The sequence below is a fragment of the Dicentrarchus labrax genome, unplaced genomic scaffold (assembly GCF_905237075.1).
Source record: "Dicentrarchus labrax unplaced genomic scaffold, dlabrax2021, whole genome shotgun sequence".
NCBI lineage: Eukaryota > Metazoa > Chordata > Actinopteri > Moronidae > Dicentrarchus > Dicentrarchus labrax.
The window spans coordinates 2,417,761-2,439,177 of NW_026136704.1; the positions used below are offsets into that span (position 1 = coordinate 2,417,761).

At 39.7% G+C, this 21,417-nt stretch overlaps 2 protein-coding genes and 1 long non-coding RNA gene across 11 annotated transcripts in view; 1 reads left to right on the plus strand and 2 right to left on the minus strand.

Annotated features, from left to right (window-relative positions):
- The window catches only part of LOC127362360 (melatonin receptor type 1B-B-like), an 81,722-nt gene extending 70,186 nt beyond the window's left edge, over positions 1-11,536 (minus strand). The window contains exon 1 of the mRNA XM_051398011.1: positions 9,489-11,536. Coding sequence (XP_051253971.1) covers positions 9,489-9,684 — 196 coding nt within the window. The 5' untranslated portion in view covers positions 9,685-11,536. The remainder of the gene's footprint in view (positions 1-9,488) is intronic.
- LOC127362392 (uncharacterized) overlaps positions 1-21,417 on the plus strand; it is a 165,000-nt gene that overhangs the window by 9,131 nt on the left and 134,452 nt on the right. The window lies entirely within an intron of this gene.
- fat3a (FAT atypical cadherin 3a) overlaps positions 14,827-21,417 on the minus strand; it is a 183,347-nt gene continuing 176,756 nt past the window's right edge. For 6 of the 9 annotated variants that reach the window (XM_051397898.1, XM_051397897.1, XM_051397895.1 and 3 more), the window contains 2 exons: positions 21,285-21,320; positions 14,827-17,788 (listed from right to left, as the gene is read on the minus strand). In XM_051397898.1, the coding sequence (XP_051253858.1) occupies positions 17,157-17,788; positions 21,285-21,320 (668 nt within the window). In that variant the 3' untranslated portion in view covers positions 14,827-17,156. The remainder of the gene's footprint in view (positions 17,789-21,284; positions 21,321-21,417) is intronic. The other 3 variants (XM_051397901.1, XM_051397899.1, XM_051397896.1) reach the window with 1 other exon arrangement.

A 21,417-nucleotide genomic window follows, 5' to 3' on the forward strand; every position in this document is an offset into this window, starting at 1 on the left:
AGCAGATTTACCAGATCCAGCTGAAATTCTGTTTGAACTCCGTAAGGATGATGACGATGACAGCTTGTGAATCTTAAGAATTTTCGATAACCACATTGCCATGGCGATGCGGCGAAAGAATTTGCCTTTGTGTTAACATCTGAACACTATTTGGGGGGAAACACATGCCTGAAACCTCATGAAACTTTGCACAAAATTCAGTGGTGGTGAACGCTAACGTATTGTCTTGGTCCCGCAGATAGGCATCACAAAATGGCTTAGCCACGCTCCCCCCAGAATTAGCCCCAAAGACACATATGACCGACATGTACGAAAAATTGGTACCTATATGTATCATGATCGGACAAGCAGAAAAGCCTCTTGGACCCATAACCCAAAACAACAGGAAGTCAGCCATTTTTAATTCCATGGAACTCCTCCTAGGGAATTTATCAGATCAACTTCAAATTTAATCAGTGCAATCTCAAGATATTCATGATTAAAAGTTGTCAAATTTATGACATTCAGTTGAACGGCGTGCTCGTGGTGTGGCGTCCAATTTTCAAGATTCGCCATGAAAAAGGAAGTTGTCATAACGTCAGTGTACATAGTCCAATCTCCCATCTTACATTTAATTTGTAATGCTTCAACCTGAATTAGTGTCTCTGCCCAGAAGGAGATGGTTTGACTGTTGGCACCATGCATTTTGGCAACTGAGAGCACCATATTAATTACTTCTAGATAAATATAAATCCACTGTGCAATACATGTGGTGGTTGCCAGCGAAGGGCCAACATCTATTTTGCAGCTGTCAGACCAGCTAACATTATACATATTTGTTCATATTTGTTCATTGTTTATTGGTTCAACAATATTTCCACAATCTTTTTTCAACTTCTGTCCTCCAAGGGCCCAGATCTGCTGAGTAAAGTTCTGACATTAAGCTCTTTGTCTGACCTTGTTTATTTTGTAGTTTATGTAACTTTAAAATAGTAAATGTTGTTTTCCAAGGAACCCCATAGGCCTTCATGAAGGAACTGTGAAGCAGGTAAATCAAAAGTGGTCTGCAATTCATTCAAAGAGTGTAGTCCAGCTTCATCAAAAATATCTCCTGAAACATGAATGTCCTTATCCTTCCATACTGGAGAGGAAAATGGGACAGCTCCTGAGAGAAGGAAATAATTATGAAAGATTGGTGTGTTTGGGGTATGTCTGGGGAGTGAAAAGTTATAACAGGGCCAAAGTGAATTTTGGCATGTTTTAGTGGAATGGCAGATTAGACTATATATATGTTGTAAACTTTATTTATTTCTATGTATTTCCATGAGACAACAGCATCAGGGTTGAACCAGGCTGACAGAGGTCTTATTACAAAGGACCAAAAGTAATGTTCCAGTTTGGAAAATGACACACCTCCTGATGCCATTTTTCTCTCAATATAAATTTAATTTATATAATATTTAATATTAATTTAATTTTCACTATAGAGACAAAAGCCAGTATGGAGTTGGGGAGATAAATCCATCTTTCTAGATCAGTAGATTGTTTGTAAATACAAATAATTATTTGTAAATTGACCTGTACTTATATAGCACCGTTCTAGTCTTCTGACCACTCAAAGTGCTTTTACGCTACATGCCACATTCACCCTTTCACACAGCGATAGCAAAGCCCATCGAACAGAAACTAATTCATACACATTAACACACCGATGCACAGCATCAGCCGCCCAAGTGGCCTAGATATTTAAATTGTTTTACAGGTATAGATGCAGGTAAGGAGGATGAAACTAGATGACCACTTAATGGAAATAAGGAAGATTTGATTTTATAACTGGAGTAGATTCCAAAGTCAGAAATTGATGTAGGTGCTTTGTCCACCCCAATCAAACAAACATCATCCTAATCCCCATACCTCACTGTTTCTTTTGTTGCCAATCTCTCCAAGTGGCCAAACACAGGACTGCAAACAAAAATATCCTCTGTGAGAAAAGTCAACAATTACAAAAAGAGACACCATTGATACCTCCAAAAAGGTCATTATTATTACTTAAACTTTGAGAGTTATAGTATCCATAATATCGCCATGCTTTCCTCAGCAAATCGCATAAAATAACAGAAAATCACACAACGCAACGGCGGCTTTTGTTCAGGACGTAAATGGTAAATAGACTGTACTTGTATAGCACCTTTCTAGTCTTTCGATAACTCAATGCGCTGTACACTACATGCCACACTCATTCACACACTAATGGCAGTGGCTGCCTTGCAAGGTGCCAACTGCTCACCAGAACAGAAACTAATCATTCATACACATGGAGCAATTTTGATGCACCGAGGGATCAGTAAATATTTGATTAACTTTTGATCGCCAATGTGTCGAATTTGAAGTCAATGCGATAAAATCAGTAAAAGGAGGAGTTAGTTAAAATTGAAGCCCTGAAATGCCGGAAATGGCATTACAGTTTGACATTTGATTCAAAATGGCCAACTTTGACGGCACGCCACTGACACGCCCTTTAACGTACAGTCACAAATAGCACAGCGTTCAATCAGCAACATTTTCTTTTTTTTCAGAACCTCCACTGGCTCCCAGTCCCACAACGAATTCAATTCAAAATCCTCCTCCTCACACTCAAAGCCCTCCATAACCAGGCCTGCTCCACCGCCACAATCCATCCCGTAGCCTCCGCTAATCTGATGCAAATTTCTTGACTCCACCACCCAGGACCAAACACAGCCCCTTCCCTCTTGAACTCTCTCCCCAAACAAATCCGTGACTGCACTGACCTTCCAGCGTTCAAATCAATGACAAAAACTCAACTTTTTAAAATTGCTTTTAATGTTTAGCTTAGTCCGATGTGTTTTTAGTGTTTTTACTATTTTATGTTGTTTTTGCTGCTTTTATGTTGTCTTTATGTAAAGTGTCTTTGAGTATCCAGAAAAGCGCTTATAAATAAAATGTACTATTATTATTATTATTATTTTCTGACTGTACTGACCAATTTTAAAGGAGATCACATAAATTCCCTAGGAGGAGTTTGTTCAAATACATTCACAAAGTGAAAATGAAAATCAACATGGCCACCGAAAGTGAAAATCAAAATCAAAATAGCCGATTCCTTGTTTTTTTTGTACGTCCTAACTTGCTATATATGCCTGCCAATTTTCATTCATGTCCCCTAAACAGGACACCTGGGCTGGTTTTTTGAAAGTTTGTAGGGGGCGCTATCAAGCCATTTTGACACATCCACAGGCAACATCCATATGAAATGTAAAATGCTGCCATGGGGACGTGTGTGCCAAGTTTCATGAGGTGTTGAGCCTGTTTAGCCTGCGCAAAATGCGATCAAATGTTAAAACAACAAGGTGATGCTCACTGTGTCGCTACGACAACACGGTTCAATAAAAAGATTCAATAAGATTCATAAGATGTCATTGTCAACATTCTGAGGGTCTTCTGACCAAATTTCAGCTAGATGTGTTCAATCTGCTGGGAGAAATACATTAGTGTAATATATTCCACCAGTAGGTGGCGCTCTCACTATCAGTGAATATTATCACATAGATGAGTTCAGGGCGGGACTCTCATCAGACAAGTGAAGTTTGGAGCCAAATGGACAATGTATATTGAAGTTATAGCAAACTTGTGTGTTCTGGCGGTACATCAAAATACGACGCCACGCCACAGACATGCCCCCTCATCACATTCATCACATATCATCAACAATTCAATTCAATTCAATTCAATTCAATTCAATTCAATTCAGTTTTATTTGAATAGCGCCAATTCATAACAGAAGTTATCTCAGGACACTTTTCAAATAGAGTAGGTCTAGACCGAACTCTTTAAAACATGATTTACAGAGACCCAACAGTACCACCATGAGCAAGCACTTGGCGACAAGGGCAAGGAAAAACTGCCTGTTAAAAGGCAGAAACCGAGGACAGATCCTTTGGTTCTAGGTGGGTGGTCGTCTGCCTCGACCAGTTGGGGTGAAAGAGAGAGAGAGAGAGAGAGAGAGAGAGAGACAGACAGACAGACAGACAGGTGCACAGCAACAACAGTATTGGCAATTTGCATTTCATAAGTAAATTTCAGCTGGATCTGATCATCCTGCTAGGAGTAGAACATGAAAGTATAAAACATAATACTTCCTGTTCCCACTAGGTGGAGCTCTCACTATTACTGAATATTATCACATAGACGTGTTCAGGGCGGGACTCTGTGACAAACATGTGAAGTTTCGTTGCAGTCGGATCATGTACGCAGAAGTTATGACAACTTTCTGTTTTCATGGCGAGGGATCGAAATTGGACGCCATGCCACGTCCACACTGTTCAACGGAATGTCGTAAATAGCACAATTTTTAATCATGAAAGTCTTTAGATGGCTGTGTCCAAGTATGGAGTCGATCCAATAAATTCCCTGCATGCAATGCAACGGTGAAAATCGCCAAAAATGACCACAAAATCCAAAATGGCCGACTTCCTGTTGGGTTTGAGGTATGGGTCCAAGAGGCTTTTCTGCTTCTTTTATCACGATACACATGCGTACCGGTTTTCGTATATGTCGGCGTTGCAGGTCTTGGGGGCTGATTCAGGGGGGCGGGGCTCCGCCATTTGGTGCCGCCCGTGCACAGGGACAATTGGATAATGTTAGTTTGCGAATGATTGAATTTTGAGCAAATTGCCATGATCATTCGAGCATGTTTAGGCTGCCAAATATGCAGTTGTTAATGTTGATCTAACAGATAGCAGGTGTGTTTTATTGTTGGAAAACTGCTTTAGATGGGTTGTTGTATGTGGCAGCTAGGCATTAATAATTATACAATTGTACATAATTGTCAATTACTGAGAACAAATATATAATTAAATTACAGTTACTAATCAAAATGTTGTTTATTACAAAGGGGTTATTATTATATATAATATTTAGTAAATCTTTTTGGTAAAAAAAATCTTAAATGTAAAAAATAATATAACAACCAGTCTGTTGTTTTGTATCTTTTCCCCTTCTTTTGCCTTTGATTAGTACTTACTTAGTTGCCTTAGTTGTCAACTAATAACACTCACTGAATGATTCTCTGTAATGAATGAAAGCTGTTATGACCAGAATATCCCATTCATTTGTTACCTTGACGTGTAGTATACATTTTTAGTGGTGTATGATGTTACACAGTCCGTGTTGTTATTTTTCAAGTGCAGAGTAGCAAAGATACAGAAGAACAAATTCATCTTGTCATCTCATTCTATTATGGGAGTATGATAGATGTTTACATGCTATGTAAGGTCCGTAGATGGGCAACTGTGGCTCAGGGTTAGAGCGGGTTGTCCACTAATTGGAAAGTTGGCCGCTCCATCCCTGGGTCTCCTTGCTGCATGTCTTGCTGCAGTGTACTTGAGCAAGATACTGAACCCAACATTTCTCCCAACGCTGTGCATCAGTTTATGAGTGTGTATGAATGCTTAGTTTCTATTCTGATGAGCAGTTACCATCAGTGTATGGATGTGTGGCATGAAGTGTACTACGCATCAAGCGGTTGAAAGACTAGAAAGGTGCTATATAAGTACAGTCCATTTACCATTTATCTGTGTATCACAGCCATGCCCAAGTTTAACCCACCGAACAAATTCAAGTTTGACTGCTGACAGACTGGAAACAGAGCTTTTACATACTGCCCACAGTGGAGGAAATAATGCCAAGACTGGCAAGGTCAAAGGTGTTTACATCATTGGATGTGAAATACACAACCAGCGCCTGTCAGGGGTACTGAGGGTCCTTGAAGAAGCAGGTCTCAAACGGAATGAAGCTAAATGCAAGTTCAAACAAAAACAGGCTCACTGTCTTGATCAAATCATCGATGAGATAGGCAAAATGCTCCTGCTTTTCAGTACCATAGATGAATATGCACCAGGCAAAACATTAGCCGTGGCTGATCCTCTCTCCAGAGGCAAGAGCAGCGATATGGAGATAGAGTTTCCCATGATGATGTGGAGCACATATTGATGCTGTTGTGTACAGTGTACCAGCCACCCCCAAGACGATGCAGGAGTACAAACCGCCATCCTTCTGATTAGTGGATAACCCGCTCTACCTCTGGGCCACAGCTGCCCAAAAACCTGCAATCAGTCTGGATTTTTGAAGTTTGTGGACTGTGGCAGGGTTTTAGTGGAAGGGGAAGGGGAACATATGACAGGTGGCCTAAAATCAGTGTGTGGGTTTGAGGAAATTAAAACTTTGTTTGGGCAGGACTGTTGGGGCAATTACAATACAACCTGGCTACAAAACTAACAATATGAGGCTGTCTACAGTATTTCATTCATGTGTTTTCATTGTATAAATGATCTCAAGGATGTCAGTTCAATCGGTAGAGCTGGCAACCCATATATGCAGCAGCCCGGGTTCGAGTCCAACCTGCAGCCCTTTGCTGCATGTCGTCCCCTCTCTCTTTGCCCCCCTTTCCTGTCTCTCTCCAGCTATCTCTCTGTCAAATTGACAGAGAGAAATTAATAAATGAACATAATCTACTGTACTGATTCAACCCAGTCATCCTGCTTTAGAAAAGTATACTGTTAAAACAACCAAAGAGCTAATAGAACAACAAATACACATGTTAAACAGTGATTTTTTTTTTCAAAAAGAAGGCTATTCAGTATGTACGGTGAATGGACTGTACTTGCAACACTTTTTTAGTTTTCTGACCACTCAAGGCGCTTTTACACTACATGCGACATCCACCTATTCACACACATTCATACAGTGATGACAATGGCCATCACAAAAAAAAACTAACTCATTCCTCCACATTCATATATCAATGCACAGCATCTGGAGCAACTTAGGGTTCAATATCTTGCTCACGGACACTTCGACATGCAGCAGAAGCAGTCGAGGATCAAATCGTCAACCTTCTGATTAGTGGACAACGACCCCCTATGTATTAATGTAAAACAAAAAAACAAAACAATGTAATGCATAAAAACTTTCTTAAAATATCAGGCAAACTCTTCTCAGAGGAAAAAATCTGCTCAAAATTCATCCAAATTCCTTGTTTTATAAAAAGTACCTGAAGTTATTGAGTTAATCACTTTTTCTGTACTGTTAATATAATATAATAATATTATATAATATGATAATATGAAATATCCATAAAATATGTCACTTATATAGGGGTTAATGAAAGAAAAGGGGTCCCTTAAAGATAAAGGTGAGGATCCACCATCCTTGGGTTACTAAATACATTTAGAATAGATATCCACAAGTTCCTCAAACTTCCCTAAACAACACTACAAGATCAAATTTGTAATTTCTCTGAGACTTTCAATAATATCATGATCTGTATGGGGTTTTCCCAGTTACTGTATATAGTCATAATTAAGATCATGTATTATGATAGCAAGCTCCTGAATAGCTAGTAAGTGGACCTAGTTGTACATTTTTTCTTTCTACTCTCCCCACCACTGTCTTACTGCTGTCATGAACAGCTAACATCTGTGGAAGGTGCAGTCTTCCAAGGTACAGTGAAAGGAGTAAATGCATTTTAACAAATACTGAACAAATTCACAGTTGTTGCACAGCATCTGTGCTTTAGCTCTTATCCTCTACATAGCAAAATATAAAGGGCATGCCCATCTCATACTGCTGATAACCTGTAAGCCATCTACTAAACAAAAAATACGACATGAAATATTTCTGTTACATTCTGCATCCTGGCTGCATCTCTGTGGTGAATGCTGCCTCAGAGGGAGTGTCAGAGCAAGTGAGACAGCAGATAAATCGAACAATTTAACTGGCTGCTGGTTTGAATCCCAGCTCAACCTGTCCAGTCAAAAGTGCCTTTGGGCAAGATACTGAACCCCAAGTTGCTCCTTATGGCTTTTGTGTGTTTGTGTGAATGGGTAAGCTCAGAATTAGAGGAGGGAGGTAAGTACTAATTCTTCACGGTACTTACGTGTTTTTTTCAGGTATATGTACTTGACTTGAGTATTTTTCACAACTTTTCACCCCATATATTTTTACACAAATATCTGTAGTTTCTACGCCTTCCCAACATCAAGACTGTTGCAAATCATGCATGACAAACAGAACATGAAGAAATTGTTGTAAAAGACTTTGACAACAACAACAGAGGGAGACTTTACCCCATTTGAAGTTTCAGATACCCTTGCATGGAAACAGCTTCTAAAAGGTCCTTCAGAGAAACCAAGATCATACTTTTACATTTCAGGGCCTGTACTTTTTACCTTTTACTTGAGTAAAGAGGTTGAATTTGTGTTTTTCATGCATTTCATGGGTATCGTCACACTTGGAAGGGGAGGATGAAATCCTTTCAAAATGTAAATCGTATTTTCTGCAAATGTTGTCCTTCCTAAGAAGCCATAATGTCTTTCCCACAGATATGATAGAATTCTCCATGTCTCCATGTAAAAAAAAAACACAAGATGAGGTTAAAAGTAGAATTTGAGTTAAGATTTCTATTTGTTAAACAATTAGCTTATATATTTATTCATTTAGTGTGCTGAGTTGGATTTTGACAGTCAAGAAGCATGGGGCAAGAAAGAGTCAGTACACATCTTAACCACTCAGGTAGCAGGAGGCACCTTGTCAAATTCCCTTTTATGATAAACTAAACATGTATATCTGTTCCCACAAAAAAAACACAGTTATGACAGACACACTTTAAATGTTGCACTTTGAATGATGATTGGAAGTATAAAGCACCATCAGTCCTACATAATTAAGATTAATGTTTCAACTCTGGAAGCTTTCTCATATTCAAAAGGGATTTTGAATATTATGTTTACACAATATTCACAAATACTGGTTTATAATACATTGCCTTTGGGCATTTAGAAATATTTAGAAATATAACTTGAATTCATTCCCTGGAGCATACTCTTTAAATCCTTAACCTTAGCATTAAGAATAAAAAAGACCAGTCTTGCCTATATTGAAACAAGCTCGATCAACCTAGCTTAAATCTTCCTGAACTGTGACATAAACCATACATATTTATGCGAAACCTCACATCTGCTGACGATTTGCTCCACTGAACCTACAGTGGATGGAATGTAAATGGATTAGTTTAACTGACAAGTTTGGTGAGACAGTGATGAATGAGGCAGACTAATGAAAACAACTCATTCAGTAAAGCGGTGAATGAATTAATCAATTAATTTCTGCAGAATTAATAAAATTGTTTCATAATTCATTCATCCATTCTCTGCTGATGGAGACGATTAAATGTTTATCAAACAGCATGAGATATGAGGTTACCCTGTTTCAGCCTACCTTCTTCTGTGAACAGACTGTCGATTAACTGTAAAGCCCAGCTTACCACTGGGTGTCATTTTCCCGCAAACACCTCCTGTCTAACAACCAGAGCTCCGTACCTCTCTCTTTGTTGTTTACAGACACACACACACACACACACACACACACACACACACACACACACACACACACACACACACACACACACACACACACAGCTTTCAGCATCTTACCCGCATTTCGTAATTTACGGTTCCTGAGCACAGACACTATGACCAGCAGGTTTCCCAGGACATCCACGACAGTGGTGAAGATCAGCACGCTGGCCAGCGCCGTGATTGCCCATGCGGGACGCGCTGCCCCCTGGCTCCGCTCTGGCCCGTGTTCGGTCCGGTTCTTCAACAACGACTCATCCTCCGGCATGTCCATAGCCTCTATCTCCCCTCCTTCACACCCCGCCGTCGGTGTGAGTGATCGCTGGCATGCTGCTTCACTCTAGCAGCCAAAAATATCAGTTGTGTCCTTCAGTGGCCGCTGGTTTTCTCAGCACGGTCACCGTGTCCTCTTGCGCCAGAGTGCGGAGGCGCTCCGCCGCCCCGCTGGCAGTCCACCAGGAACGGATCATGGCCCGCCGAGAGCCATTGACAGAACAGGGACCCTGAATGTTGAGAGGAGAGATTCGCAGCCACACTCTCCAGACTTCACACCTCCTCACCCTTCAATTATTTTCCCTGCTTTGTCTCTCCAGACCTCATTCTCCTCATCGCTCGTCTTCTCTGCCTCTCCAGACACTCCCCCCCTCTTCCCTTCTCTGTTTTCTATGGGACTATAGGCAACTCTGCGAGGCTCCTCTGGCATTCCAAAGCTGCTGTGTTGTACTCTAGTGTACACTAGATGGCTTTGCTCACCATTTAAAAATTCCATCCAGTTGTTTCACAAAAATAAAGAATGTATTTTTTAGTGAGTATAATTTTATATTTTAAGTTACAGCAGAGATGTTACTTCCCATTCACCTATCACTTAATCACTTAATTGAAAGAATGACTTACTTTTCATTGCACATATAGTTTTTTATATTTCTGTGTTGTTGTATTTGATCTTATATCTCATTTTAAGGATTTCTATTGATGTGATTACTAGTGTTTGTGATTTGACTATTTTGATTGGTTGTTGCAATGTGTGGTTCCAGTATAAAGAGGTTCTTGTTTCATTTTGTGGATTTGATGACTGATGGCTACAACTTGCTATACGTGTGTGTGAATGGGTGAATGTGACATTTAGTTTAAATCACTGTGCAATCAGAAACTAGAAAGGCACTATACAAGTACAGTTAATTTACCATTATTCTGACAATGCTGACAGCGTTCAGGAAATCAACACTGTCTTTTGCATGTCTTCATTTCCCTGTGCACCTGTCTACCATGGTGTGCATTAGACGCCACTTGAATGTAAAAATAAAATATAAAACATAGTCTTTGAAATGCCAGTGAAACTGCAGAAATGGCTCAATAAATGAATGGAGAAACATAATCAATGCAAATGCTTCAATGCTGGCTTGCTATGTCATCACCACATCAGATAAATCATTAATTCAGTGTCTTCATTAATCCTTTTGTCCATGATGCCTTATAACCTCAAAGAAAAAGTGAAAACATGTTAATGTATTCAGTAAATAGAAAGCAGCACACACTGGTTTCTTACCTTTCTCCTGGAAATGCCAACCTAGGTATACCTCACTGCATCCATCTTCACTTCATATTCTCCACTTCCTATTGATGATATACTACACTTCACTGTTACGGCTTTCTTTCACAAATAACTGAAAGTGGGCTTGATCTTGAATTGCCTATGCCTTATTTATTACATATTTTCATAGTATATTGATGTGGCATATTTCTTTTGTCTGTCTTGTTCTGCATTGCCTTTGTCTTGAACCTTGTTTCATCCAACTATTGCATTTTGTTAACCTTCATGCTCTAAACTTAGATCACCTCAAAGGTGCTCAGAAAAGATGACCTGTTCAAGAGTCAGTTCAAGACAGTTCCAGTATTGTGGAGACATCCTGAGACAGACTAGAGCACTGGTTCCTACAGTTTTTATGCCCTCTGACTACATGACTTATTTTATGGATATTTCATATTATATTCAATGCATGCAATGCAAATGCAATACACAATTAAAACTGCAAGCAGTGATGATCGAGCCCTTGCACTCCACGCAACTCATCACATGCAAGTGTGATGTGCAGACCGCAACATGAAAATTAGCACTTAGATGTGTTAAGGCCAGGGCTCTTAATAAACTTGTAAAGTTTGGGTGCAAATGGAAAATCTGTACTGCAGTTAGGTTTATCAGTAGGGGTAGGGTTAGGGTTTCTATCATCATGTCAAGGCTGTTTTTTGAAGGCACGCCACAACACACTGTTTGACCAAATGTAAAGATTTAAAAAATGTACCACTCTGAACTTCCTGTTTGGTTTAGGATATGGCTCCTGACATGATACATATGCCTGCTAATTTCATACATGTCCGAGAAACAGTGCCCCGGGGCTGTTTTCTTAAAACTTTGTAGGGGTTGCTATCGAGCCATTTTGACACACCCATGGGCAACACCCAGATGAAATGTATAATGCTGACGTGTGTGCCAAGTTTCATGAGTTGTTGAGCCTGTTTAGCCCCTGCAAAATCGATCAAATGTTAGAACAACAGTTAATTAAAAATTCACAAGATTCACAAGATGTCATTGTCAGTATTTAAGGGTCCTGTGACCAAATTTCCGCTGGATGTGGTCAATTTGCTGAATTGCTTTTACTGAATATTATCACATAGATGTTGTGTTGAGACTCTTATCAGACACTTCAAGTTTGGTGCCTATTGGACGATGTACACTCAAGTTACAGCAAATTCATGTGCGTCCACCTTTGACGCGATGCCCTTCAACGACAACTTACCACATTCATCACATATCATCAACAACATGTTTTGCATCTTGTGACCAAATTTAAGCTGGATCTGATAGGAGCAGAATGTGATAGTATAAAACATGACATTTCCTGTTGCCAGTAGGGGGCGCTATGAGTATGACTGAATATCATGTCATGTAGACGTGTTCAGGGCAGCACTCTTACCAAATGTGACGTTTTGTCGAGATTGGACCATGTACGCTGTAGTTGTGACAACTTCCTGTTTCATGGCAAAACGTCAAACTTTGGCGCCACACCAGAGACACACCCTTCGGATTCAATGCACAAGCAGCACTATTTTTAATCATGATGATGTTTACATCATACTGACCAAATTTGAAGTCGATCGGATCAATTCCCAATTTTTTAAAATACGTGTGCAAATCGCCAGAATTTGCAGCTAAATCCATAATGGCTGACTTCCTGTTGGGTTTGCATATGGCTCCAACCAGGCAAAAAGAAACATATTGTCTTTGGGCGTCATTGTCTACCTCCTATTCAAGCTAATTACAGAGAATCAAAAGGAATTGTTTTTATAAAGAATAATGTGTTTATTCTGCGAAATAAATGTTTCAAGTTAATTAAATTCAAATGTATTTATATTGCCAAATAGATATCCAACAATTCCCACTGTGAGCAAGCACTTGGTGACAGCGGCAAGGAAAAACTTTTAACACTTTTACCAACAACATGTAGTGGCACAATGTAAGTTCCACATAGAAATGTAAAGTACCAGTAATGGTAATGATATTAGCCAATACTCCTCCTGGTGGATAGATACAATTTAAAAAGCAACTCACATCCACGGCCTTTCTGCGATGCAAACAGGTTAATCACCATGTCATTAAAGTCCAGTGATTTTTGGATGAAGTCCCGCCCAATAGACAGCATTAAAACATCCAAAGTAGCAGGACCTGAGCCTCCTCAGAAAGAACAGCCTGCTCTGTCCTTTCCTGTCAGTGTGGGTCGTCCAGTCCAGTTTGCTGTTGATTGTCAACCCCAGGAACTTGTAGGTGTCCACTACCTCTACCCTCTCACCGGAGTCCAAAGTCCACCACCAGCTCCTTGGTTTTCCCTGTATTGAGCTGTAGGTGGTTTCTGTCGCACCATCCTATGGAGTAAATGGAGAGGATGGGCGGAGAGAGGAAGTGGAGGGGGGTTGAATGGGAAGAGGGTGGATGACTTGTTGGCATGTCCCTTTGTCCCCTCCACTGAACCTACTGACCTTTTCATGGCAGTAATGCTCCGTAGTTGATGACGTCACAGGCGTGTTCCATTTACACCATTTGGAGTTAACAAAGACAGCAAGCCCTCCTTCTGACTTCTTAACGCTCTGTTTCTTCCTATCTGCTCAAACTAGTAAGAAGCCAACTAGTTCCACTGAACAGTCTGGTATATTCCCATTCAGCTAAGTCTCAGTCAAGCATAACATGCTGCACCCCCCATACTCGCGTTGTCCACTGACCAGGGCCAAGAGTTCCTCCATTTTATTTGTCAGCGAGCGTACATTCCCCATGACAACCGGGGGAAGACAGGGCTTGTATCTCCACCACCTCTCTGTCTTCTTTTTCCTCACCAACGTGCCTGCTCTAGTTCCTCGCCTTCGTCTCTTTAACTCCACCAAGATCTCCTTCTGAAATGCGACACATAAATACTGGAGGAGCTCCTCACTTGAGTAACCCCTGGCGCTTTGTTGTGTGGTGGTCGTAGGGTCCACATTCTTGCACATTGTTTATAAACAAAAACTAAGCCAAACTAAGGCGAAAAATAAAAAACAACTACCAACACTGTGGGTCCTATTTACAACAATAAATACAGTGCTAGTTAGAGGGTTAGAAAAAAAATAAGGTAAAGGTTAAGAAGTGAAAATAGAGAGGGGGAGAGGGAGCTGTTGTGTAAAGCTGCCACCCTCTGCAGTGCCGGAAGTACTTAATGTGAATGTGTTTAATGGTAAATGGTAAATGGTAAATGGACCTGTACTTGTATAGCACCTTTCTAGTCTTCCAACTACTCAAAGCGCTTTTACACTACGTGCCACATTCACCCTTTCACACACATTCACACAGCGATGGCAAAGGCCATCGAACGGAAACTTATGCATTCATACACATTCACACACCGATGCCCATCGGGAGCAAATTGGGGTTCAGTGTCTTCAAAGCTACTTCGACGTGGCAGGAAGAGCCGGGGATCGAACCAACAACCTTCCGATTAGTGGACAACCCGCTCTGCCTCTGAGCCACAGCATGGCATATTAATTCATACACTGAGCCATTTATGAATGTATTAATTGATTGATGATTTATTTGAGCAAGTGTGGTCCTCTATAAGTTATTACGTTCAACTCAAGAATTATTGTTATTGGCAGTTATTAAATTAACAGTAGTTATTATATTATAAGCTGCTACAGACCATGCCTAAAGACAGCCATGCTTTGAGGTGAATTCTATCAGCATTCACAATGAGTTACCATGCTGATTTTTAGAGGCAATGTTTATGTCAGAGGTGTGAGACTCAAGTATCATCAAAAGGTATTTGACATGACAGCCAGTAGACAACTGTAATGATCTGTGAGGCCAGATTTATCTCAGAATTGAGGAAAGGTGACATGGTGCGCAAGAACCTTTTTATTTTCAGCACTGAATTGAAAAAGAACAAAGCTACAAAAAAAACACTCACTTTTATACCCTCAATTTCTGCACATAGGGGGCATTTGACATTTCCTAATGTCTTTGAACACTAGGAATTCATCAAAAAGATTCCCTTACAACGATAAAAAAAATTTAAAAAACAAAAAAACAACATTTGCTGGGATGTAATGTCTGTATTTAATAGTGTGCAAAATCCACCTATAACATTGAAATGGCATTCAGTCAGTCAGTGGCAGAGGAGGAATGATGTGAAAATAATTGGCATCCCAAAGTCTCTTATTCACATCCAACAGTCAAATAAAACAAAGAAAAGGCAGTTCAGGATTTGCAATTCCATATCTACAAAATCAGCATTTTAACAACCTAGCTATATACACTGTACAGAGGTTTAAACACAAAGATACATCTTTTACAAAGAAAAAAAGAGCTGCATGCCCGAATAGATCAGGCAGATTATAGTACCAGACAGTGACGATTTGAAGCAGTCTGGAGGCCAGATGGAAACGCCATTAGTGACCTGGATAAGGGTTTGACTTCTGTCTGCAGTTATGGTGAAAATGCTACAAAGTAACAGAAAACACTGGAATGCTATTATATCAAAAAGGTTGCTGCTCCGCATTATTTTTTGAGAATAGTGGTGTTACATTAAACAGGTCTAACAAATGGGGTGAAACAAATAAAAAATCTATTTTCTTCTTGACTGAATAATTACAATGACATACCACCACAAAGGCTTGTAGGATTTCAAAACATAGCGAATACCTAATCACTAGTGCAATTCAATAACATAAAATGACCAATGCTAAGAGTGGCTGTGGTTACTAATATGCACTTTTAGGATTTGTCTTGTAACATTACTACATCTTCTGCTATCTCTGAAGATAAACTATTTTGTCATGATCATGTTTTAATTATGTAATCTTTGCAATTCAACAAACTATGTTGTGGTTGTTTGTGCTTTGTCTTCTCACGTGTTCCCATGGGTTGTGGTTGTGCCTCGATCAGATTGTGCCTCCTACTTGACTAGCCCACTGCTTTTATTATTATTATTGTTATTATTATTATTATTATTGCTGTCATCATCATTATTATTTTTAGTCATGTTTATACTATTATAGTTGCTATTGTTACTATAAAAAGTACTGGAAGTACTTTCCCTCCAAAGTGTGGTGAAGTAAAAGTTGCATACAAGAAAATACAAAAGTAGAAGTACCTAAAAATGTAACTGAAGTCTTTCTACCACCACTGTTATCATCGGCTAATAACGTTTATTAAAGAGATAAAACAACAATAAGTTAATCTTGATATCAAACCTCCCTCTCCAGTGCTGTCTGAAAAAATAGAGTTGGATACGCATTGAAAGTTGATATGCTGTTATCCTGACTTGAGTGCTGATCACCTTAAAACAATTTTGAGGTAATATTAGAATTAAATATTTATCCCATAGTAGTCTTAAAAGACAACAATATAAATACTGTGGTTTGATAAGACAATTGCTTGTGATGTTGAGATAACGCCTTAAATGCATTAAAACCCACAGCATCTCTTGGCTGGTTGAAGGATGGTTGAAATGTCATGGCTTGATGTGGAGGATTGATTTTTTGGGAAAGGAACAAGCACATTCCACATTAAAACAATGGCTTTTTGAAATGTGGCCACAACACTGTTTCATACTTATTCACCAGTAAGGTCATACTATTTTACAAAGTCTGTACAAGCTCAGAGCACTACAAAGTTTACAAATCAAGGAGGAAAAAATGGAACGTGGGGATTTGTATCTTTTTTTTTCTTAGAAAGAAGTTGTCTGGGCTTCTGTAAAGGAGCAGGGAACAAAACAATGCTTTCACTTACATGATTGTCCCTTCTCTTTTGTCTGATTTTCTCTACCACATCTGTTTTAGTCTCATTTGAATTAGTCTTCCTCATTTACATTCTCTACCTTATTCTTTTCACGTTACAAATCCCTTTAAGAACAGGAAGGACACTTCTGATTGTTCAGCACAGCAGGGACAGGACTGACAACACAGTTTGATTTAATGTTAAAACATTTCCATTTCTGGACCGAGTTGCATGGGAGAATAGTACGTAGAACAAGTGAAATGTGGTTTTAAATTTGCAGTTTTAATGTCATTGTTACTGACAATGTCTATGGTTGTAGTAGTACCTAGCATTGTTGACAAAGCATTTCTTCCCCTGTGATAACATCTGCTTTTACTGTCATCTGCACCAATGTTATGCTCCTTATGGCCCATTATAGACCCGACAGAATCCCTGTACTAGTCAATCAATCACACCTCAGTCTGTTGCTGTGAGTCAGTGATGATGGTCACCCCTCGACGAAGCTCATCCATACTGTCAAAGTCGCTGCCATGTTCAGAGTCATCCAGCCCACATGGAGCTGACACGTCTGAGGCTGATGATGCACCAACAGACAGTCGCATATTTAGCGACACAGAGTCATCGGTGTCCCCATTTCCTGCGGTTACCCCACCCACTGAAGTGTTGAAGTCTCCATGGGGCCCTTCCCCAAGGGGCAACTGGTGTGGAGGCAGGTATTGGCTAGGGTGGAAGTGTGGCCTGGCATGCTGATGCCCAGTGCTGCTAGAGCTCAGGGTGCTCTCCTTTGAGACAGGCAGGTTGGCAGGCATTGGCGTATAGGGTTCAGGATAGTCCTCACCTGAGGGCAGCGGAGGTGGCAGCTGGTCTTGGCTCAAGAACTCTTCTACGTGGGGAGGGGGGTAGTCGCTGTCAATGTCATAGCCTCCCAGATAGTAGTCTGACTCCAGTTCACGGGTGCTTCCTCCAAGGCGGGGAGCTGAGCCTGCTACATCACTGCCAGGACCTGCTTCATAGTTTGGCACCTCTTCAATGTCTGACAGTCTGGTGCTCGGCATCCAGTCTGATGTGTCCCAGTGATATGCTAGACAGTAGAAGGGAGGATTGTTAGTAACAATTTAGACTATGAAAAACAAAAACAGCCCCCCATATGGCTGAGTCAACAAACTAGTCTCCAGGTGTGGAGCTGTGCAGCAGACATGCCTTCAGTATGCACCAGGCATGATAGAGTGAATAAGATCAACCCTACACAAAGGTCTTGAAGGTCAGGTACATAACAAGGCACAACCGGCACAGAAAGCATGTTAGGTCTTTGAGGATATTTGACATGCACATAGGAGCCTTTGAGGGTCAGGGTCAGTGGAGTCACAGCATGCTGAGCGTCATCAAGATTTGCAGCACTACAGCCATGTTGACAGGATCAAAAAAGAGTTATATGTCAAATATCTGGTAGATTTTCCAATTGGTCAGTGTAGCAAAGTGATAAAAAAACATGTTTTCAGTGGGTTGTTGGCTCTGATGCACTCCACTCCACTTAAACTTCACACAGATACTTATATGCAATATGAATACAATGATTAAGAATATAATTAATCAGTTTAGTAGTTGTGTCCCATTTTAGCAACCACAGCAAGACTATCCTCTGACAGATTAGTTCGAAGGTCCATTTTTAACGTTTTGTTTACATTTTCCTAAGAAGTGACCTATTGTGGACTTTCAGAAGCAAAAACAGAAGTACTACTACTAGTAATACACTTACATATAAACATACATATATACATACACATATATACATATAAATATATATACACATATATACATTTACACATACATACATATACATACACATATACATACATATATACATATACATACACCTATGTATATATCGCTTTTAACTTTTAACCATCTTCAAATGTGTTCGTTTTTTTAACATAGACGAGCCTAACAAATAGCATATAATCTAATAAAAGTAAATAATAAAAGAGAAAGTTGACCAAGGTTCTGACCGAGACTTGCTCCACAATTTAAACTAAACAAAAAAACTGGGGCTAACTTAGAAAGGGACAATTGGTTCAGTTTTTGTTAAGCATTTACTGGTGATGGATGACCACCAAAATGGTAAATGTGAAGTGTCATGTGATTTTTTGACTTTGCAAGTTGATGAAGACTGCCACAAAGCAAGCACAACACAACAGAAAGGCCACAGCTGGGATTCAAACCCAGGACCTTCTTGCTGTGAGGTGACAGTGCTAACCACTGAGCAATCGTGCTGCCTATATGCTTTTCTGAAATGTAAACTGAAGTGGGCATCTGACATGGGACTCAGGTTGTGTTAAGGTGTTAATATTGAGCACTGGGACAAACAATCTGCTGACATTTAGTAGCATGAATGATGATTCTCATTACAAAAGTTTGGCTGACCAGAAGGAAAATCTACCAAAAAAAACATTAATTTATAGTGGAGGCAAATTAAATAACAAATGGTGAGTGTTCAAAAGCAATGACAAAAAACAACAACAAAAGACATCCATGCATCAAGCAACAATTGGCACAGTACCATCATTGTGCTAGAGATAAAAATCTAAACAAAGTGAGATGCAGAAAGGTGACAGCGGCAGGCACAAATTGTTCGGAAGGGCCTGGGTTGCCAAGTCAGCACAGCACAGTGAGCTGGAGGGGTGTGAATCATATCAAATCACACACATATACGCACACAAAGCGCCGACTAGGGAAGGGGACGAGCAGAGGAATTTACCAATGACCAAGTCTGGAAGTATGAAAATAATGGGTATACACAGAGGTAGAAAGATACAGAGGGTAGACAAAATAATTCCAGTCAGGATAGCTTAGAGATGTATGTATTGATAGCTTAGAGATGTATTGATTTAAGATTTGATTTTCATGCACTCTATCTGAGGTCAATGGCTGTCCGATAGTAAATTAACCCCCATGATGGTGGGCAAGGTGGATGTTGGTTGTTTGCTTTTGGTTCAGGAGCCTGGAGTAGCATACTGTAGTAGCAGCTAATTTGATATTAATTAGCTCTTGGCTTTCATGCACTGAAGGCGTCCTGTGGAGTTTTCTTTCAAATAAACAAAAGTTATATTTACATTCAGTGTTAATCACAAAAATGCACTGTGTACATCCTTGAGGTCCAACAAATTTGTTGAATTATTTTCCTTATCATAAAACATTTGCAAAGCCATTGTTAAAGTCTATATTTAACAACTACAAGCTCCTTTGTCTCTGCCTTTTGCTGATGCATTACTATATTTCTTAACACGTTACACAATTAGCAAGAATGTGTATGGCATCACCTGTGTGTATTTTCATGTACATCCATGCACAAACGAAAACAGGTACTCACTTGGCTTCATAGTACTATGAAAGGTCAAAACCTCCACAGGGTACCTTTAATATAAAGGCCTGGTTCGCAAAAATAGTGGCAGAGGTTTGGGGACTTACTGACTACTCCCAGGGCTCATTGGTGAACTAATACACATGCTGAGCTAAGTTCACCAAATTTTGGCTTAGTGCAAGTATTTTGCCCATTATTTATTTCACCCATGAGTGGGTCTGCAGATCGCGGTGAATTGATTAAGCTACAAAATCTCACTGCCCTTTGGAACTAACTGCCTTGTGTTCTGGTTGCATTGCGGCTACCAGAGAGAACAACAGACACTCTCCAATGAGTCAAACGTATAGTATATATTCCAGGTTTGGGCAGGAATGATTCAAGGACTAGGGGGTGATCTTAACTTAATTAAACTTTCACTGGTACTATAACTCAGAACTAATTGAATGAATTTGCGCCAAAGGTGGGTCATCTTAGGTTGAATGCTAATTAGTAACATTTGTCTGCCATAAAACATGTCTGGAAATAAGCTCTTAAAGTACTTGAATATAGTCAATGTTTCAAAGTAAGCAAAATGAGGCTCAATCATCTGAGCACACACTGTAAGAGTAATGGCCAAACAAGCCCAAAAGCCAAAAAGCCATTTGACACAGGACATTTTTTCCAGCTGTTGCTGCTAACACACACATTTGTCCTTTGGGGTACATAATTATCCACAACAGATTACATGGAATTAATACTTTTGTAATGGCATAGTAGTTTGCAAGATATACTGAGACAAAAATGTGATGCTGGCACTAGAACAGAGATCAATTGGTCAATGCCAAATTCAATGGAAATTTGGTCAAGATATCCTGTTCTGGACCAAATAATTGGATATACTGACCTACCAGCATGATCATACCAGCTTCATCAAACTCTGATGAAAGCTGGTACCTCATTTAATATATCTAGAACATCAGTTTTAAAATGTATTGAATAAAATCTGTTGAACACCAACACAGACAGACATTTACACTATATAGGAGTTGAAAATGTTAATAGACATGCAGCCTATTATGACCCAACTTTTTAGGAGTATTTACAATGTAGATTTTGTTACTTTGTTTATTTTTAGTTACAGTAATTTTCATTGCATGATGTTTTGTCTACTCGCTGCAGATAGACAGACAGAGAGAGAGATAGATAAGATAGATCGATAGAGGGTAAAGTTGGTAGTCACCTCTGTTGTAGGTTTGACCGTGGTCCATAACTGACACTGTCAGATGGAAGAACAACATAACACAGAGGCCTTTAGCATTGGATCATGAGAGTTGATCTACTGTTCTAAATGTAGTCTTACAGGATAGAAGAAG